The sequence below is a fragment of the Nilaparvata lugens genome, chromosome X, assembly GCF_014356525.2.
Source record: "Nilaparvata lugens isolate BPH chromosome X, ASM1435652v1, whole genome shotgun sequence".
Lineage (NCBI taxonomy): Eukaryota > Metazoa > Arthropoda > Insecta > Hemiptera > Delphacidae > Nilaparvata > Nilaparvata lugens.
This window is the reverse complement of record NC_052518.1, coordinates 27,695,782-27,714,195: the sequence shown is the minus strand read 5'-3', so window position 1 is coordinate 27,714,195 and position 18,414 is coordinate 27,695,782. Positions and strand designations below refer to the sequence as shown.

The window sequence follows — 18,414 nt, the reverse complement described above, 5'->3', positions numbered from 1 at the left end:
CATTTTGGAAATGTTAGCCTAAGTGTACCACGACTTGAACACACATAATATTTTTACAAAGAGAACAGAAGAAGTGCACTTAATTATTAATAAACAATCATTTGCAAGTTAATGAGAGATTGTTTTCTAAGCTCTTCAGGTTTTCCAAACTTCGGTTTAATTATCTCAATTACCTTAAGAAAAAGTCTTCAAACTATAATCCATATCCAATCACAGGATATGAGATGAGTCACAATCAAAAATCGTCCAATGACTACGATTATGACTGCTCCAGAAGCAGACCCAGACCCGTACGATTGTAGTCAATGATTTTGGCGGTAGCCACATTAGTCACCTTTATACTCCATTGCATACCTTCACTCTTTATTTCTTGTAATTATTTTTAAGCTAGGGCCTGAGTAGATATTGTTGTAATTTATCTCAATAGGACACGTATTAATTCTAATAGGTCATATTTCTCCTATGAACCTGTAGATTTTCTCCTATAGATTTTATAAGTGTCCTAAAAACCGGGCCTAAAAGTATCAACTTGATCTTGGAAATGTATTTATTTATCTACAATAATTATACAACATTGAGAATGAAAGAACAAGCTTGAGACTAAAACTGTTGACAGGCTCTGATACCGACGGTTCCTCAACAAGTGCAAATCGATCCGATGAGTGGGCAGCCGATCCCTCAGGCTCAGTTGGATGAAGAGGAGGATGAGGATGAGGAGGCGCTTCTGGCGAGAATGCCTCAGGACACCCACAACCTCCAAGAATGCCTGACAGCCTCTCAAGGTTGCCTCTTGCTCTTGGTTTTGAAGCAACACTTGAAAACAACATACGGCTTCAACGATAGGTAATACATTATTTCCAAAATGTTCATTTACAATATGCATTGTCTATAGTCAAGGAATTACAATAACCTACCAGATTTTTCCTTCAAGGTTTATTTTCAAACACTCATTAACATTATTAAATGCTACAAACAATCAATGTGCTCTCAACGAGATCTGACAACACACTGATTGATTGACAAAACTAATTCTTACTAAGAACAATACTGCGCTTAGTTCAGCATAAGCTAAGTGATTACCAAATGTACGGTATCTTATCAATATGATGATGATTAACATTAATTAAAAGCATTAGGGCCCGTTGCACGTGCCTGAATTCTCTAATCCTTGAACTACTACTGTACTGATGAATCATGTAGTCTGAGCGCAAATCAGTCTTTTCAAATTACTTTTGCAAGGAAATGTATAAGTTAGGAAAAATAAATCCAGTATCTAAGAATTATTGTTAAGTAGGCGACCTAAATCAGGGAGCAAAATATTTTTGGATTCAATCTCCTATTTCGATCACAATCTTATTAATTTTTCAAGTACAATGTTCACTGTACATAAATTAATAAGTCAATGGGCCCGTTCTGTGTATCTAGAATGTGGTAAATTATTGTCCGATTCACAATTTACCAGGTAAAAAGTTCCGCGTCCCATGTGAAGAATTTTGACACATTCTGTACCAGAAAGCAGTTCCAGTTCCAAGTTCCTGTCCCACAGTCGAAGCGTGGTGATTGTTACAGTTCCAACTATCCGAGCTCTCATTGGTCGATTGAATTTTGTAGTCTGCTTGCTTCTCTGCGCATGCGCTGATCGCTTGTTTACCATAGCATAGCCATAGAATACATAACCAACAAAATTATGTTTGATAACCATTCGTCAAATGAATTTTTCTCTATAGAAAATTTGAGAGTAATGGAATGAAAGAAATGCACACTTTTCTAGACGGTAAGTTTGTAAAACAGTCATTCTTCATTCACGCAGCTAGTAAACGACACATTTTGTTGTAAATCAACTATATAAGTGCGCGCCAAAAGCTTGAACCAACGATTTTGAAGTGGCGTTCCATGGGGACATTTTATACTAGTCACGTGATGGAAAAATTTACGACTGGAACTGGAACAATTTACTGAACACAGAACATACACAATGAGTGATAAGATATGATAGGTATGGTAAGTGTAATATATATGCCGAGTCGCATTCAATTTAACTGGGGTTGAATGGCGTCATTCTATCGTCTTCTGATTAATTCTTGTGACATTGGTTCCGTTAGATGACGCCATTATACCTCGGTTAAATTTAATTCAAGTACCTGCAACTAGAAGTAAAACATAGTTGATATTTCTATTATTTATGGTTATTGTTCCTATATGATTTCTGAGTAACTTATAATTTTTGTGAGTTTGCTTATTTAAATTTTTTTTAAAATAATATTAAATTTGAAACTTTCACTTTAATAGTAAAAGGTAGTCTGAGGTTATAAGCTGCTTTATTTCGACTCAAATTGCCAATTCAAATGCCAAAAATAAACTAAAGATACAGTTTTTTAGTTTAGTTTCAGATAGATCACAACCCTCCACATTCATATTATATATATTCGTTTTTTATCATTTCATTGTTGAATAACAAGGTAAATATAGGTTTTACTTCAACCATAGCTCTTCCTAACTTTCCCATTTACTAGAGTTTCTGAATGTTGTAAATTGAAATATTTTGACGTTGACCCCACATTGTGCAATGTTATATGTCATGAATTTATTTCTATTTTCCATGCGATACTAATTTTTGCTCATTTCTTTCCAGTAAAATCACGCAGTACTCTCCTGCTGAATCGAGCAAAACCTATGAGAAAGCTGTGAATCGTAAAAGTAACGCCAGGTTCAACCCTAAAGTCACCGTGCAGAAGATTCAACATGGTTCACCTCCCAATATGTTAGATGAGAACGCGAGGAGAGCGCTAATCTCCGAATACTTAGAGGTAATTTTGTCCCTCGGTTGCATAATGCTTTATCCTTTCCACTCTCAATTCAAACTCTAAAATAACGTCCAATTATAAACCTGGTAAATGTGAAATAAATAATCTTAAATTATATAAATTATACTTTTTTTGAAAATAATGCATCGCTTGTGCAATATTCAGCAGTTCCAGAGGTGTCTTTTAAAAGAATCAATCAAATTAGTACACTGCTCTCCTACTATTTTCTCCAATCGAACAGCATTTCATTCCTTGTACAGTCATACTTTCTCTCCTTCCTTTTTCAAGGTTGAGTGGTAGAGAATACTTTGAAGTCTTAACTCCACCTAATTAAAAGTATTTTCATTTTCTTTGTCATTGTCTCTTGAAGGGTTGTGTGGCAGAGAGGACCTATATTCCTCATTCCTCCTTTAATTAGGCAATTATTCTATTCAAATGTAGTTAATGGTTTATATTAATTGCAATTTTTTTGTTAATGGTATTCTGGTGTATTATATTATTTATCAGTATCATTATTAACTTATTACATATAGTGTAATTGGAATTAATGCATGTAGCAAACTTATTCTTAGGTATTCTCAAACGTTGGGTTTCTTTTTTCTTAATATTTTATTTATTGTTAAATTTAGTATTTAAAAATACTAAATTGAATCCTAGTAGTATTTAAATTCTACTTGGTCCTACCAGCGAGCAAGTTGTACTTTTGCTGTTGGTGATTTTTATTTCTAATATATAGTAAATGTTCATCTTTTTTATACAATATCATGTTTATTTTATGGAAATGAGACAATCATTTTGAAGTGAATTTGAATTTTGAATTGAATTTACTTAGCTCCTGTTAAACCATTGTCCGTTATTTGCTGTACTGCATTACAGTACATTGTGAAAATATCCTATAATAATAAGCGAGCATTTTCTGTTTGTATGTTTATATGTCTGTATATCACCGGATCTCGAAAACGGCTCTAACGATTCTCACGAAATTTGGAACAAAGTAGGTTTATGATATAAAAGTTCGATTGCACTAGATCTCATCTCTGAGATAACCTGCTGAAGGACATTAAAAGGATCCTTGGAAAAACAGCTGAAAATTTCGTCGTCTGTCGATAATGGAAATGAGTGAGTGAGGGCGTGTGTGGGAGTGAGACAAAATTATGCCTCAGCTGTTGAACTATTGCATTCAATCAGCTGATCTCACGAGAAATATTATCCGGCAAGAAATTAATCGACATGATCAAATAGAAATAGGATTGAATATGAGTTGAATGAATTTAAACAAGACTCAATATCAGTTATGATGCTACCAATGTAGAATAGTACATAGTACATTAACTGATATTGTAGCAAACATAGTATATCATTCTGTAATAGAATTGGACTCAACACGAGCTTTATTCGACATTAAATATGTGTCTTAGTAACAGAGATAACAGATTATAAATATTACAGCTGTTTTATCATCACAATCTTCCCCCCTTAATATCAATCGGCACTCGTGGGGTATGGGGCGAGCTGGCGAAGTGAGACTGTCGATTCTCTGCCGTCGTTGTGGCGAACAAACGCATATTCAGGGTTACTCTCGATTAATTCAACTTTTTCAACTTGCGATTCTTGTTTTGAGTTTTTTGTCATCTTCTTCAACCATACTGGTCCAGGTGTCAATAGCCAGGTTGGTAATGGTTTTCCATTACTTGAGTTTCTTGCATGTAAAAACATCCGCTCATGTGGTGTGCAGTTGGTGCTTGTGCATAATAGGGAACGAATAGAGTTAAGGGCATCGGGGAGAACTTGTTCCCAGTGACTGGGACCTCTCGATTTTAGGGCTAGCATCACACTTTTCCATATAATTCCATTGTACCGTTCGACTTGCCCATTACCGGCTGGATTATAGGGCGATGTTCTGCTGCTGGCAATTCCTTTTGATAGTAGGAATTTTTTCAAAGCTGATGACATAAACGATGTTCCTCTATCGGAATGTATGTAAGACGGTACACCAAAAAGAGAGAATAGTGATGTAAGGTGTTTTATTACTGTATTAGTAGTCATGTCAGGACAGGGGAAGGCAAATGGGAATCTGGAATATTCGTCTATAAGAACTAAAATATACTTGTTCCTTGAACTTGATTGTAGTGGGCCTTTGAAATCCATATTAAGACGTTCAAATGGTCGAGTTGCTTTGATAAGGCGGCCAGTTCCTTTGGCATAGCGTGGTTTCATTTCAGAACATGTAATACATTTGGAACATACTTCTTTTACATCATCTATTGAATATGGTAAGTTCTTTGTTTTGGTCCAATGATGGAGTCGAGTAACTCCTGGATGACACAGGTCCTCATGAATTTTTATCAGTTTCTTTATATCTGTATGGCATCCAACAGTGGCACAGACTCTTGATAGTGTATCTGCTGGTATATTCTCTTTTCCAACTCTATAAATTATATTGAACTTATATTCTGACAATTCAAGGCGCCATCGTTGGATTTTGTCATTCTTAATCTTGCTGGTTTGTTTATTACTAAACATGAATGAAACTGATTTCTGGTCTGTGATAAGTGTAAATTCTCGTCCAAGTAAGTAATGTCGCCATTTCCTGATTGATTCCACAATGGCATAAGCTTCTTTTTCCACTGCAGAGTGCCTAGTTTCAGATGTGGAAAGAGTTCTTGAGAAAAACGCCACTGGTCTCTCATTCTGTGTTGATACTGCTCCAATAGCGTAATCTGAGGCATCAGTTTCCAAAGTGAACGGGACTTTTTCATCAATGTGCACTAGAACTGCAGATCCTATTTCTTTAATGATTCAAATATATTTCTGCATTCTTCATTCAACGGGAAGTGAGTATTATGCACAAGTGGATGGATCTTTTTTGAAAATTCTTTTATCCATTTGGAGTAGTGTGCAAGCATTCCAAGGACACGCTTCAATTCTTTCTGATTTTTTGGAGCTGGTAAGTCAAGGAGTGGTTTCAATCGATCTGGATCGGGCTTAATCATACCCTGACCAATTTCGAATCCCAGAAAGGTTAAATTCTCCATAGATATTTTACACTTTTCTTCATTAATCGTGAGGCCATATTTTTCTGTTGCTCTCCAGAAATTTTCTAAATTTTCATCATGTTCTTCTTGGGTCCTTCCGCATACAATAATATCATCTAAATAGGCATAACATGATGTCAAATTTTCTTGTTCTATGATTTGATCAATCACTTTCTGGAAAGCAGCTACTCCATTCGTGACTCCGAACGGAATTCTTTTGAATTGATACAGTTTGTGTCCAACTTCAAATGCGGTGAAATGCCTTTCCTCAGGCAAGATTGGTATCTGGTGATAGGCAGATTTCAGGTCAATAGATGAGAATATTTTATATTGCGCTACCTTATTGACTAATTCTTCCATTAGTGGTAGTGGATAGGCATCCAAATTCGTGAATTTGTTGATGGTCTGTGAATAGTCAATCACCATACGTTTCTTTTGGTTCTCTCTTGAAGTAACAAATGCTTGAGCTCTCCAAGAAGAATGACTATTTTCTATAATATCAGCATCTTTAAGCCGTTTGACTTCATTCATCATAAACAAGTAATCCTCTTCTGAATGTCGTCTCGATTTAGTTATTATAGGCCGACAGTCCGGTTGAAGATCACGAAACAATGAGACAGGTTCTACTGTAGCTTGGGCTAGAGCACACTTTTTAATTTCATAAGTAGGCCTTCTTGCGTCATTGTCTTCATTCAGTTGTAGTGCTGCTTTAGATCCACCGAAATCAAAAGTGATGGATGAAAAGTTCTTTAGAAAATCGTGTCCCAAAATTACACTAGCGCAACATTTGTTCAATACGATCAAAGGAAAATCATTATATTCTTCGTTCTGGAAATATATTTCACTCAAAGCGCACTCAGTTGTTTTAGTGTTGCAGGCACTTGAAGCAAATGTAATCAAATTGGAATATGGCATAGTTTTCATCTTCGATTGTACTACTAGTTTCTTATCTATAAAACTTGCTGTGCTCCCAGTGTCTAATAGTGCCAATGTATCTATTCCATTAACACGTATAGGAACAAGACATTTTGAGAGGTCAGTGCTGGTATTTGCTGCTGAAATTACTGTGGCAGATACCATTTGGTTTTTTTTATCGTTTCGTGCTCTGCATACTTTTGAAAAATGGCCTATTCGATTACAAGTTAGGCATGGTTGTCCTTTTGCTGGGCATTGGCTATTATCAGTATGATTATTATAGCCACAAAATCTGCATTGAATCTTCTTTTGGTAAGAATTACGGACTAAAGTCGTTTTCTCGGTATTTTTATTCTCGTTTGCTAGGACTGTGTTAACATATTCTGAACTGGTTTCGTATTCTTTAGCAATGTTTTCAGCATTCTCTAACATTCGTGCTTGTGAGATAGCGTCTTGCAAAGTTAGCGATTTCATTTCGAAAAGATGTTGTCTGATTTTCGATGATTCTAATCCGGAGATGAACGCGTCTCGGATATATTCACTTTTGTTATCGTCAGCCGTGACTGCTTGAAAGTTACATGGTAAACTTAGCCGTTTTAGTTTATTATAGAATTGATCAATTGATTCTCCATGGGTTTGTTTTGCTTTAGATAAGCAGTAACGTGCATGTACTACATTTTGAGGTTTTATAAAGCTTTCTTCAAGAGTTGTTATAGCTTCTTCAAATGATATACAATTGCAAATACTTTCAAAAATATTCGGTGACACATAATTGATCAAAACATTCAATTCATCCTTTTTCGGGATTGAACTGTTTTTTAAGAAGTTTAAAAATGTTACCTTCCAATGTCTCCACGTTTTCGGTGCATCATCTGAATCTTGGTCAATCGATAAAACTGTTGGTTTCAGTATTTTTCCAAGCATTTGGTTTTGCGAATCGTTTTCTCCTTCACTGACTAAATCTTGACGTTTACTCGTTTTTCTTTTCGGACCCATTTATTTTTTTTTTAATGTCGAATAAATTGTAATAGAATTGGACTCAACACGAGCTTTATTCGACATTAAATATGTGTCTTAGTAACAGAGATAACAGATTATAAATATTACAGCTGTTTTATCATCACACATTCTAAATATTAACTATAAATATATGATATTAACTTATCCTCTTTCGTTATAAATATTCAATGCTTTTGTACTCCAAAGCGAAGCTCGGTCGCCAGATATTGTAAATTGTTGGTTGTTCACTTTTAATTTGTAATTACAGTTCAAGCACCTGATGATGAATCTGGATCCTGACGAGCCAGACGATGAAGACGATAACCACGTGACGCCACAGAAGGCATCACAACGGGAACACAGACACGCGGCCTCGGACGACGCGCTTAGTCGGGTCGCTGACCAAACGCCCATCAAAGCCAACAGTCATATGCCATCGCATATGCAAACCGACAACCCTCATCACCAACTTGTAAGTAAAGGTAGCCGCCATGTTTATAACTGGAAAAGTGAAAGATTTTACCATTTAAAATCAATTAAATTAAAGTAAATTCAAATGATATGAATAATGAAATTCCGTGGGGCTTTCTGTGTACCGTTGCAGGCCTAGAGCAAGAATAATTCTTGGTATTATAATTCTTATTATTTAAGGAAATTGTATAAATTCTTCATATACAATCTTCCTCCTTCCTACCAATCTTTGATTCGTATCTAATATCGAGTCTATCAATAACAATAAATTCAAAGAAAGTAGAGAAAGAAATGGTATTATGATACTAAAAATTTACTTAGTTTACTGTAAAAGCTTAGAAATGTAATCGAAATTAACAGGTGCTATTTTTAAATGAAATTTGAGATTCGTTTTCATCAAGGTTTAGCTTTTATAATGCATTTATGAATTGCAGGAGCCGCAAACTCTGAGGGTGCCGAAACTGACTATTGTGCCTCCAAAGCCTCCTCCCGAGAAACAGCATCATCACCATCGTTCACATAAAACCCGTAAGACTGATCGACACAAGAAACACCACCACAAGAGGAAGAAGTCGAAACTGCGAAGCTCGGACGAAAGTGAGCATGAGTACAGTGATCCCGATTTCTTAGTATAAACAAACATTCCTGGCAACATGTGATATGTTCTGTCTGGATGTGTTCTAGACAAGTGCAATTAAACTTGAGTGCACTGAGTTGGGACAGCCGCTCTCACTTGTAAATTAATAGATACTATTGAACGATTTTTATCGCGGAGATGCGTCTCCAGTTTTGTACAAAATGTTAATTGTTCAGTTATTTTTCGTGTCTTAATTTTGTATCGAATTTTTTAGTGAATGACACACATTACTTCTGGGAATGGTTTAATCTCTTCGTTATGGTTAATCCTCGTCATTAATGGTTTTATTATGTATAATATAAAGTAAAAAAACGATCAAATGGCCAAAGTGAGCCACAAAATATTCCACCGCTCCGACTTAATGGATTCGTTTCAGTTCTGGTCAATTGTTTTTATGATTAATCGATTATTTTTTTCTTATAGGACTTGAACTTCAACATGAGTAATTGTTGTTATTACACGCTGTCAGTCCAATCCTAACGCATTTCAATATTACCTATCTGTCACGCAATAGATTTCTGGAGAAAATTTCTCCAGAGTATTTAATACTCTGTCATTTTATAGTTTAAATAACTATGGCTTTTTAATTCATAGTAAAACAGTTTTCATAACCAAATCAATATTTTATAAATTAGTCAAATTTATTGTTTCACATTGAAACTTGTCTAAATCTCGATGAATTCCTTAATTTTTCTATTGACAATGAACAATCATAATAATTGTGTTAATAAATATGTGAGTAGATAGTAAGCATTAGGTTGTTTATCATGTATGTGGTTTACATGGTCATTTAGCATTTTTGTTTATAGTACCACTACGAAATTGATCTTAAATAAGGTATGTGTATTGGAATAATTGGACGCTATTTTGCATCTAATATTGGAAAACACCAACAAACAATAAGTTATTTGTGTCAAATTATTCATGTGTTTTGTGATTCGCGCTACAAATGTTTGTTTATTATTCAAGATTACTCATGCAATTTCATTATAACTAATGTATCATTTTCACAAAGGCAGATCAAGACTCTCATCAGATCTTATTGTCATAAAATCATGATTAATTCATCATAATTCATATCATTTTTAATGTATTCATAATCATTTGAAATAATTTATCGTGTTCTAAGATCCATTTGAATTCTTGATGATCTACGTCAAAAGAACCGGAAGTCTCGAGAATTGAAAATTCTTGATTTCAGATTTCTTAATGGATGTGTACTGGTCTAGATGTTTTGTTATTTGAGTTATCATCATAATTCACTAATTATTGAAACATTGACTACTATGGCTGTGATGAGTAAAAATTCATAGTACACCATCTTCTTCCCCATGCCTTTCAATTCCGCTTTAAAATTGAATTGTAGATTCGCGCAAGACTTATCGTTTTCGAAAGATTTGAGTGAGGCAGTTCAACTGTCAAAATAGAAAAATAGACTAAACTGCTTAGTTAGTAAGAATTTCTTGATTTAGTATATGATAATAGGAGTAAAGATGATACAATACTACTTTCAAGATTAATAGCGATGTTCTTTATGATGTTTTTTAACATTGAACATCATTTGACCATGGGAAGATGATCTTTGTTGGTATATTTTCGTAATTTTCGGTGTGTTTAAATATTATTCATTATATTCGTTATTTAATTTCATTTCTTAATTATTCTCATAAACATATGTCATATTTTCAAGTAGTATCGATAATATGCATAAACCATCTGCATTACCCATGACAAGGCACTGGATTCCCATCATAAACAAATATTTAAAAAATTCATCTACAGATGATGAACTAATTATTGTCATGAATACTATTTCACCTGATGTGTATTTGAAAAGCAATACTTTCAATACTTTTCAATTTTGAAGCGGTCTGATTAGTCTGATACAGTTATAACTATTATCATATAGATATTGTAATCAACTTCAACCAAGTTGCAATTGAAATATGATGATGATAATTGCTAATAATTGTACTAATAATACCTAATTCATAGATTGTAGTTGACTATGGAATATTTTGTTATACCGAAATGTGCTTTCTATAGTGCTATGTTGCTGTAAGCAATATGTGAATCTTGTTATCCTCTCTATTTCTATTTTTTTTAATTTATAATATTTGAAAAATTTCACTATGTACTTATTATTCTATTTAATATGAAATATTATCTTCTTAATTTTGGATATGTTGTGTATTGTATGATAAGTTAATGGCTTATTTGCTTACAACTTAGATTATTGTGTTGAAAATATTCTGATTCATTCTCGATTAAAGCTATGGAATCAGAACTCAATATCCAATAATATAAGTTAAGATCTAGTAGTATAAGCTAAGATCTCAGAGTATAAGGTTTCGATTTATTTATTCTGAAAAAATGAATTATACCCATTTAATCGGCATTTGCTAGTAGAAATCGAGCTCTAAAAATATTTACTCGAATAAATTTATATCTATCATATACTAATATTGTTAATTAAAATGAGTTTACTTCATTTAGCAGTGATGTCATGTAACTGTCTTCACCAGTATTAGGGGGAGCAAGATTCACAGGTTTAGTAACTATATCATGTGGAATCCAGTTGCATTATATTATATATTACCTTTTTCATCTATTTTTGTGTTTTCTACTACTTCATGCTCTAAACATTTAAACATTTCATAATCATACGGTCGAGTTTTGTTGAACCATTTAGTAGTAAAACTTATCAAAACTTTGCTGCTGTGTTCGATCTAGTTGTTTTTAGTATCCTTTGCAATCAAATATTCAATTCAATTCAATTTCATTTTTCATGTTATGCATCGTATATAATACAATATTAACACAAGTCATAAACATCATATCATAAATACATTACAAATGTTACTACAATATTTATATAATATAGTCTAAATAATTGAAAAAAATAAGTTGATATCACAGATGGATTGAAGTTGAATGAACCAAAAAACAGTGGAATCAAATACCTTTATGAAGTAATAGCTCAGTTTATAAATAGTTGCATTTATAAAGAAAAATCTAATCATCATTATAAAATTGGATTTCTTGATGTCATGACTCAAGAAAGAGTTATACATTATACATAGCAATATTCATCCTTCATTTCATGATGTTGAAGAATATATCGGATGATGGGAGGAGGTAACGGGGGATGTTATTGTTCTAACTTCAAAGAATGACACAATAGAACTTTTGAACCTGACGTGCTCAAAAGAATTTGTGACAGGTAGTGACGGAAAAGAGGAAGAGGGAAGGTATGAGAAGGAAAGAGCGATGTTCAGGGTGTATAAATATAGTCAATGTATATAGACTGGTCGAGTTAGGGGTTGCAAGTGGCAACCAGTGGCAACATTGCAGTGGCCTTGAGAAACCCATTTTCGCTTGGTCAACTATAGAATAATTGATAAAGAGTGATATTGGTTGCATTGAGTGGTGTTAAATCGTTGATTAGTTGGCAGCTATCCATTCTCATCTATACAGAGCTAAAAGCATTAGTTCTATATAGCACTGGTTTCCAGAAACTCATTCTCCCTATTATTATTATTTATTCGTTCGATCATCTATTGAATTCACCTATTTATTGACTGAATGTATGGCAGATATGCAACTAGATCGGGTTCTGTTGGTTTTGATAAATTTAAGCTACATAAACGTAGAAACTGGAAATTAGATTAGTAGTTCAAAGTGTAGTTATTAATATTTTTTATGTGACACTTTCTTCCATTTACAGTTTTGATGTGTAACTTGTTAGGGTCTTGGAGGTTTTCAGCATTAAGTGATTTTCTACCAATATATTTTGTCTTTCACAATTGTAAACTGAGTGATTAGAAGTGTAGAATGATAAGCATATGCCTTGGGAATCACTGTCTGCTGAAACTCTTCAATGTTACCAATAAGAATTGCAATAAACTCATTAAATATACGGTGATATACTTCGATTGTTGATCATTAAATAAATGTCTTAGTCACTTAAGAATACAAACACCAATTAGAGAGAAATAAATATTAATCATATCAGTTCAACAAGACTTGACTATCATATTCATCTGAACATGTGTGCACCTCAGAACCAGAGTAGCCCTTGTTTTATTTCAGTAATTCTACGACCAAGCACCAAGAAAAAAACTCAGCTAATTGCTGCACATAAATTAGATTCAATGACCATTATTTTTGAACTGTCTTGTATGTTATTCAGATTTGACTGCAACCAAATTTGTGTATTTACCATCGTTTTCCTTAAAGAAAGAAGCGCGTAAAAAGCTGGATTCGCACACATCAGTGACAGTGAACAGTGAAAATATAATTACAATGAATTGTAATTGGTGTAATTGAACTATTCCCACTCAGCCCAGCCGAGTGAGTATAAATAATGCCATTAGAATTTATATAAATTATATGTTCACTGTCACTGTTGTATGCGAATCCAGATTAATACTTTTGATAGTAACTTCCGATTCAGAATAAATACTTATTCTGAAACAATGATAACCTGAAAATAAACTTGGGCCACTCTGGGTCTGCTTAAAGCAGAACTTGTTAACGTTGATTCTCAATCATAAATGTGTTTCCTGTTTCATTTTGTTTTCAAAGAAATATTAATGTCTGAGAAAGTTCAAAATTTTCGCCCGTAAGGAAAATAAATGGCCTTATATTTGCAATGGATTAAAAATAATTGATGTGTGTAATACATTTAATGTGTCTGATTAAAGGCGACTAGTCTAAATTCAATAAATTGGCTTGTATATTTGAACATGTGCACAGCAGCATTGGTCGTTTGTTCTTCAAAGAACAAATTTTTTTACTAAATGTACAAACATTTATTGTAAAATTCCTTTTGTTTTGTACTATAGATTATATATCATTTAATTATGTTTTGATTACGTGTACAAAACCGATCTGTTTTATTATGTAAACACATTACACAGTTGATGATATTTATTAAATGTTAGAGCATTATTTAATATTGATATTGTTGTTGCTTTAGGCTCTTCCCTCTTTCCGCAACTTATTTCACTTTTGTAGATGAAAAAAAAATGTTAGGAACCAAAAATTGCTACTATGCAATAAGTTACAGATACAAATTGAAAAGTGCCTTTCAACACTTTTACATGGTATATTATTCATGTATTACATGGAAGTTATTAATTTTATACTTCCAAGTAATCAACTTTTTGTATGGATAGTGACCATAATTATATGATTTATTGGAAGTTAAGAATGGGAAATAAAATTATACAAGAAGCCAAAGCTTCAAGAGTTCAAATAAAATATAGCATAAAAAGGAAAACTGATCATTCTAAAAAAATGGAAAGCTGCAGGGCTATTAATAATAGGATTAGACCAAAACTATGTCGAAAAAACAATAAATATGCTAGTAAGCTGATAGAATCAAAAGTGACGAATTACTCATTTTTAGAATGGCACCTTTTCATGAATTAGTTGCCTCCCACTTTTTTAGATACCGTACTATTCAAAGACTGACTCCCGGTTGCACTCACGTATATTAATTTTAATCGTAATTAAGTGATTACGTCATTAAACACTGGTTGATTACTGTAAAATTTAAATAGGCGTACGTGCAACCGAGCCTTCTCCAACTATTTTTCCAACCTTCTTCAAATTTCGTCAGCGGTCTTCAGCTGTTCCCTTTCATGTTGGATTTAGGAGCCATAAGCCTGCACTAATTGCACCCAAAGATATAATATGGGTATAGATACGAGCCTCGAATTTTATCTATCTGCCAACATGTGAGTTTCAAAGCCGTGGTCATTTATAGCGAACTAGCCCTCCTACTATGCAATGATGATGGGGTATATCTGCTACTGTGCATATACAACTGTTTCTGAAATACACCGACAAACTTTGTGAATGGTTTCCTTACTTCAAAATAGAGATAAAAGTTTCAGTAATAGTAAATATGGGTCCTAATATGCTTTGTTGCCTATAGTAATGGCGGGAGCAGTGGCGTATCCAGAGGGGGGGATATGGGGATGTATGGAACCTGAATTTTTTTGTGGCTGGATCAGCCACAAAAATTAGCATCTAATACCATATTTCCGTTATGAAATATATATATATATATGAATTTCCAAAATATATAAGGGATAAGAGAATAGCATAGCAATGATGATAATAATGATGAGCTTAGGGACTAGATAGCAGGGGATATAGAAACCTACAGATAGCACTTCAAAGTTAGATCACTTTTCACCATCTACTTAATTATAAAGAAATTCAATATAGCTTATATTGCTCTAGTAGATTATAGTTTATTCAGTTTCATGCATATCCTTGAACAAAGCTCCAGCAGCTTCTTCTCCGAAAATGTCACAGTTGTGATGAAGGGCGTAGTTTCTACCGTGGATGGGAGGAACACATCCCTCTAATATTTGAAAAAAAATTCTATCCCCCCCCAAAACAATCTAAGTTTGAGTACTCAAGTAAATTTGAAAAAAATTGTTAATCAAGTTAAACTAAGCCTAGTTTTTATTTGGTTGAAATAGTGCTTTATTGGGGCCAAAATTTAAGCATTCTAGCTTGTTACCAGACCAATAATGAGTAGGCCTTCTACAAAATCACCATTTTTTTAAACAATTTAATGACAAATAAAATTCTACTCCATTCCATTCTATTTGTTACTATATTAAAAACCAATAGGCGTATGAAATTTTCAAGGGAAAATCGAAATAATACGTGGCCTACCGAACACCAAAAAAACATGAATGGAATATTAAATATTCAAATTTTGTTTTCAAGTGGAAATTGCGTAAAATCGCACCAAATTGAAGGTATACTCAAAATTTACGATCATTGAGTCAAAATTTATGAGTGTTTGAAATTTTGATCGTTGAGGTGTTCTGCTTATAAGCGCCTCCCTACTAGGAAATCCTGAAACTAAGTGCATCTAACAGGCGATTCTGATAGAACATAACCTTTTTATAACAATATGTGATCCAAAATTGTTTTGATCGCTTAGGAAGGCCTCAGAAGTTATTAGAATAGAAATTTTGGCTGTACGACATGGTTTTCTATTTTCGCTAGTACTCCCCTCCCCCCTATACTAAACATCAAGATTTCTGAGGAATCTTGTTCAGAATTAATTATCGTACTTTTCACATGATATGTGATTTTTCTTCATTACTCCAAGTTGTATAAGTTGTATATAGAGTGAAAGTAATAAGTTTCCAGAATTTTCAAAAATGCCTTGAAAAATACCCCTTTTTTAAAAATCTAGCTCAAAAACCAGATATCGTAGAATCTACTTAATATATTGGAAATGTTATTGTCTTCAATTTTGTAAAGAATGCTTTTTCTCAAAAACGCCGAGGTTTTCGAAATAAAATTAAAAAAGTCCCAAAATAAGAGGCGTTTGGGGGTTTTTAGGTGTGAAGCCGCCCTCCCTGGCGTGTCAGAAAATTTTAGATTCGAATTCAGAGCTCCAAATTACATATAAAATCGGCGAGAAAAATCCTTTCGGGGCTGTCTACTGAAAAATTACCATTTGATTGGACTATCTCTAATCAAGAAATAACTGAATGTTCATTAATTATGATAAAAATAAGGATTTTTGCAACCCTACACTACATAATTCAAATAAACTTGATTGAATCAAGCCTGAAAGTCTCTTTTTACTTTTTGACGGAAGGAAGCAAACTCAAATGAAAAATGCAGACGAGCATCGAAATGCAAGTCTGCTCATCCAGGTGGGGGTCCAGATGGCGGAGCCCCCTGGCTATCCTGCCGGCTAGGCGGCTAATACTAGGCAGTACTCTTGGAGTTTTTTTGGATATTGACAAAATAGCTACAACGGATATCGACAACTGTGCGTAAAAATAGCTATTTATGTATTAAGAGCATAATGCACGACTTTATCGCTCGTGAAAAACAGTTATCACGCAACAAGAAGCGGAGCGTGATAATTTTGCAAGAGCGATAAAGAAGCATTACGCGCGAATTACATACAAAAATTTTCCTACAACTGCCCAAACCTGTTAAATTACTTATATCGGCAGAGTTAATAATAACTGATATCCACTCTATCACTTATATCCATCATGGCTGCATAGTGCAAAATGCACTGCGCATGCGCGGACGGTTAGCGAGCGAAAAAGTAGATTCTCCTCTGAAATAAGCTGTTTTACGAGAATTGAGTATGTAAATTTTTTTCTACAACTGCGCATAAAAAAGAATTTACATACTTAATTTTCTCCTCGTAAAACAGCTTATTTCTGACGTGAATCTACTTTTCCGCTCGCTAACCATCTGCGCATGCACAATAGATTTTCTTTACGCTCGCTAATCAGCTGATGATAAGCAGCTCGCCAAAAGTAGGTCAGATCTTAACCTAAAAAGTCGGTAATTTTACGGTGTACCGGTTCTGCAGCTATGATGGATAATGGATATAAGTGAAGACGAATTATTATTATGTTATATAGCAGTTATAATTATGACTTGTTTTTAAGGGTACGCGCCACCTTAGTCCTCCGGCACACCCAGAACATGACAGGAGTGGACAGCGACTATCTCATCCATCGACACCGTACGCCAGCGACAGGGAAAGACTGTTTTGAAAGAGTCTCGAATTGGCGTGTGAAATCAGGCGCCAAACCGGACACTTTTACATTCGTACAGAAACGACAAAGTCAGACACATCATATCTCTGACACTTTCAAAACAAGATGGTCTTGGACGGACTGTACTACGCAGAGCTGTCTGGTTTTCAAACAATGGTCATTGTTCTGATCAATCCCCACATGTAGGCTATTCTTAACAAGACCATTGACAATTTATTTCTGAAACCTATCACTCTTTTCTATCCCTCTTCGTAGTAATATCAGGCAATGACTTATCTTGTAACTGTATAATTTGTTATATGTCATTCCTATTTAGTGCAGTTGTCTCTCTTTTCTGCAGTTATTTAAAGCTTAAATAATAGAACTATTGGTAAATTTCTTGACACAAAACAAAAATAACTTCACTTAATAGTTTAATTGTCAAGATTAGTGAGTACACTGAAACTTCTTGATAACTCTATAATTCGTAGTTTTGCCATCAAAAACACTGTAATTAGTATTCCCATAAAGATGATATGGCGGAAGGTGTGGCTCGTTCATCAATTGGGCTAGTCAGTTGGGTCGAGCGAGGGGTTTGTTACCACTGTCTGAAAAAATGGCTTTTGGTGGCCCTGAAAAAGGGCCAAGTTTGTTGCTGGTGGCCCTGAAAAGGGACCAAGATTGTTGCTGGTGGCCCTAAAAGGGACCAAGGCAGGCTAGATGTTTAGTAGTCGTCGACTGGCGCAATACCACGCCGCGCGAGGGTCCCGGGCAGGTCCGTCTGGTGCGAGAGCAGGCCGGCAGGGGCTCAAGTCAATGGTTCGCAGTCTCCCCTCTGGTTTACCCGGGCTACGGAGAGGGCTGACCGGGTGATCTACTAGCCAGAGGTCGTGCCGAATCTCCGCCGGGAGGACCTCCTCGACCACTTCCTCGTTTGGAAGGGGCCTTCGGTCAAACCCCGGGCAGGCAGGGTCATAGGCTTCCGCTGCACACACTCCGATGTC

At 34.6% G+C, this 18,414-nt stretch overlaps 1 protein-coding gene across 1 annotated transcript; it reads left to right on the top strand.

The window, feature by feature from the left end:
* Nucleotides 1–479: 479 nt before the first annotated feature.
* Nucleotides 480–13,821, top strand: LOC111062729 (nipped-B-like protein A). Its single transcript, XM_039443115.1, has 4 exons — nt 480–843; nt 2,633–2,807; nt 8,022–8,225; nt 8,659–13,821. The coding sequence occupies exons 1-4, from the start codon at nt 659–661 to the stop codon at nt 8,857–8,859; spliced, it is 765 nt and encodes a 254-aa protein (XP_039299049.1). The 5' UTR covers nt 480–658; the 3' UTR covers nt 8,860–13,821.
* The last annotated feature ends 4,593 nt before the right edge of the window (nt 13,822–18,414 follow it).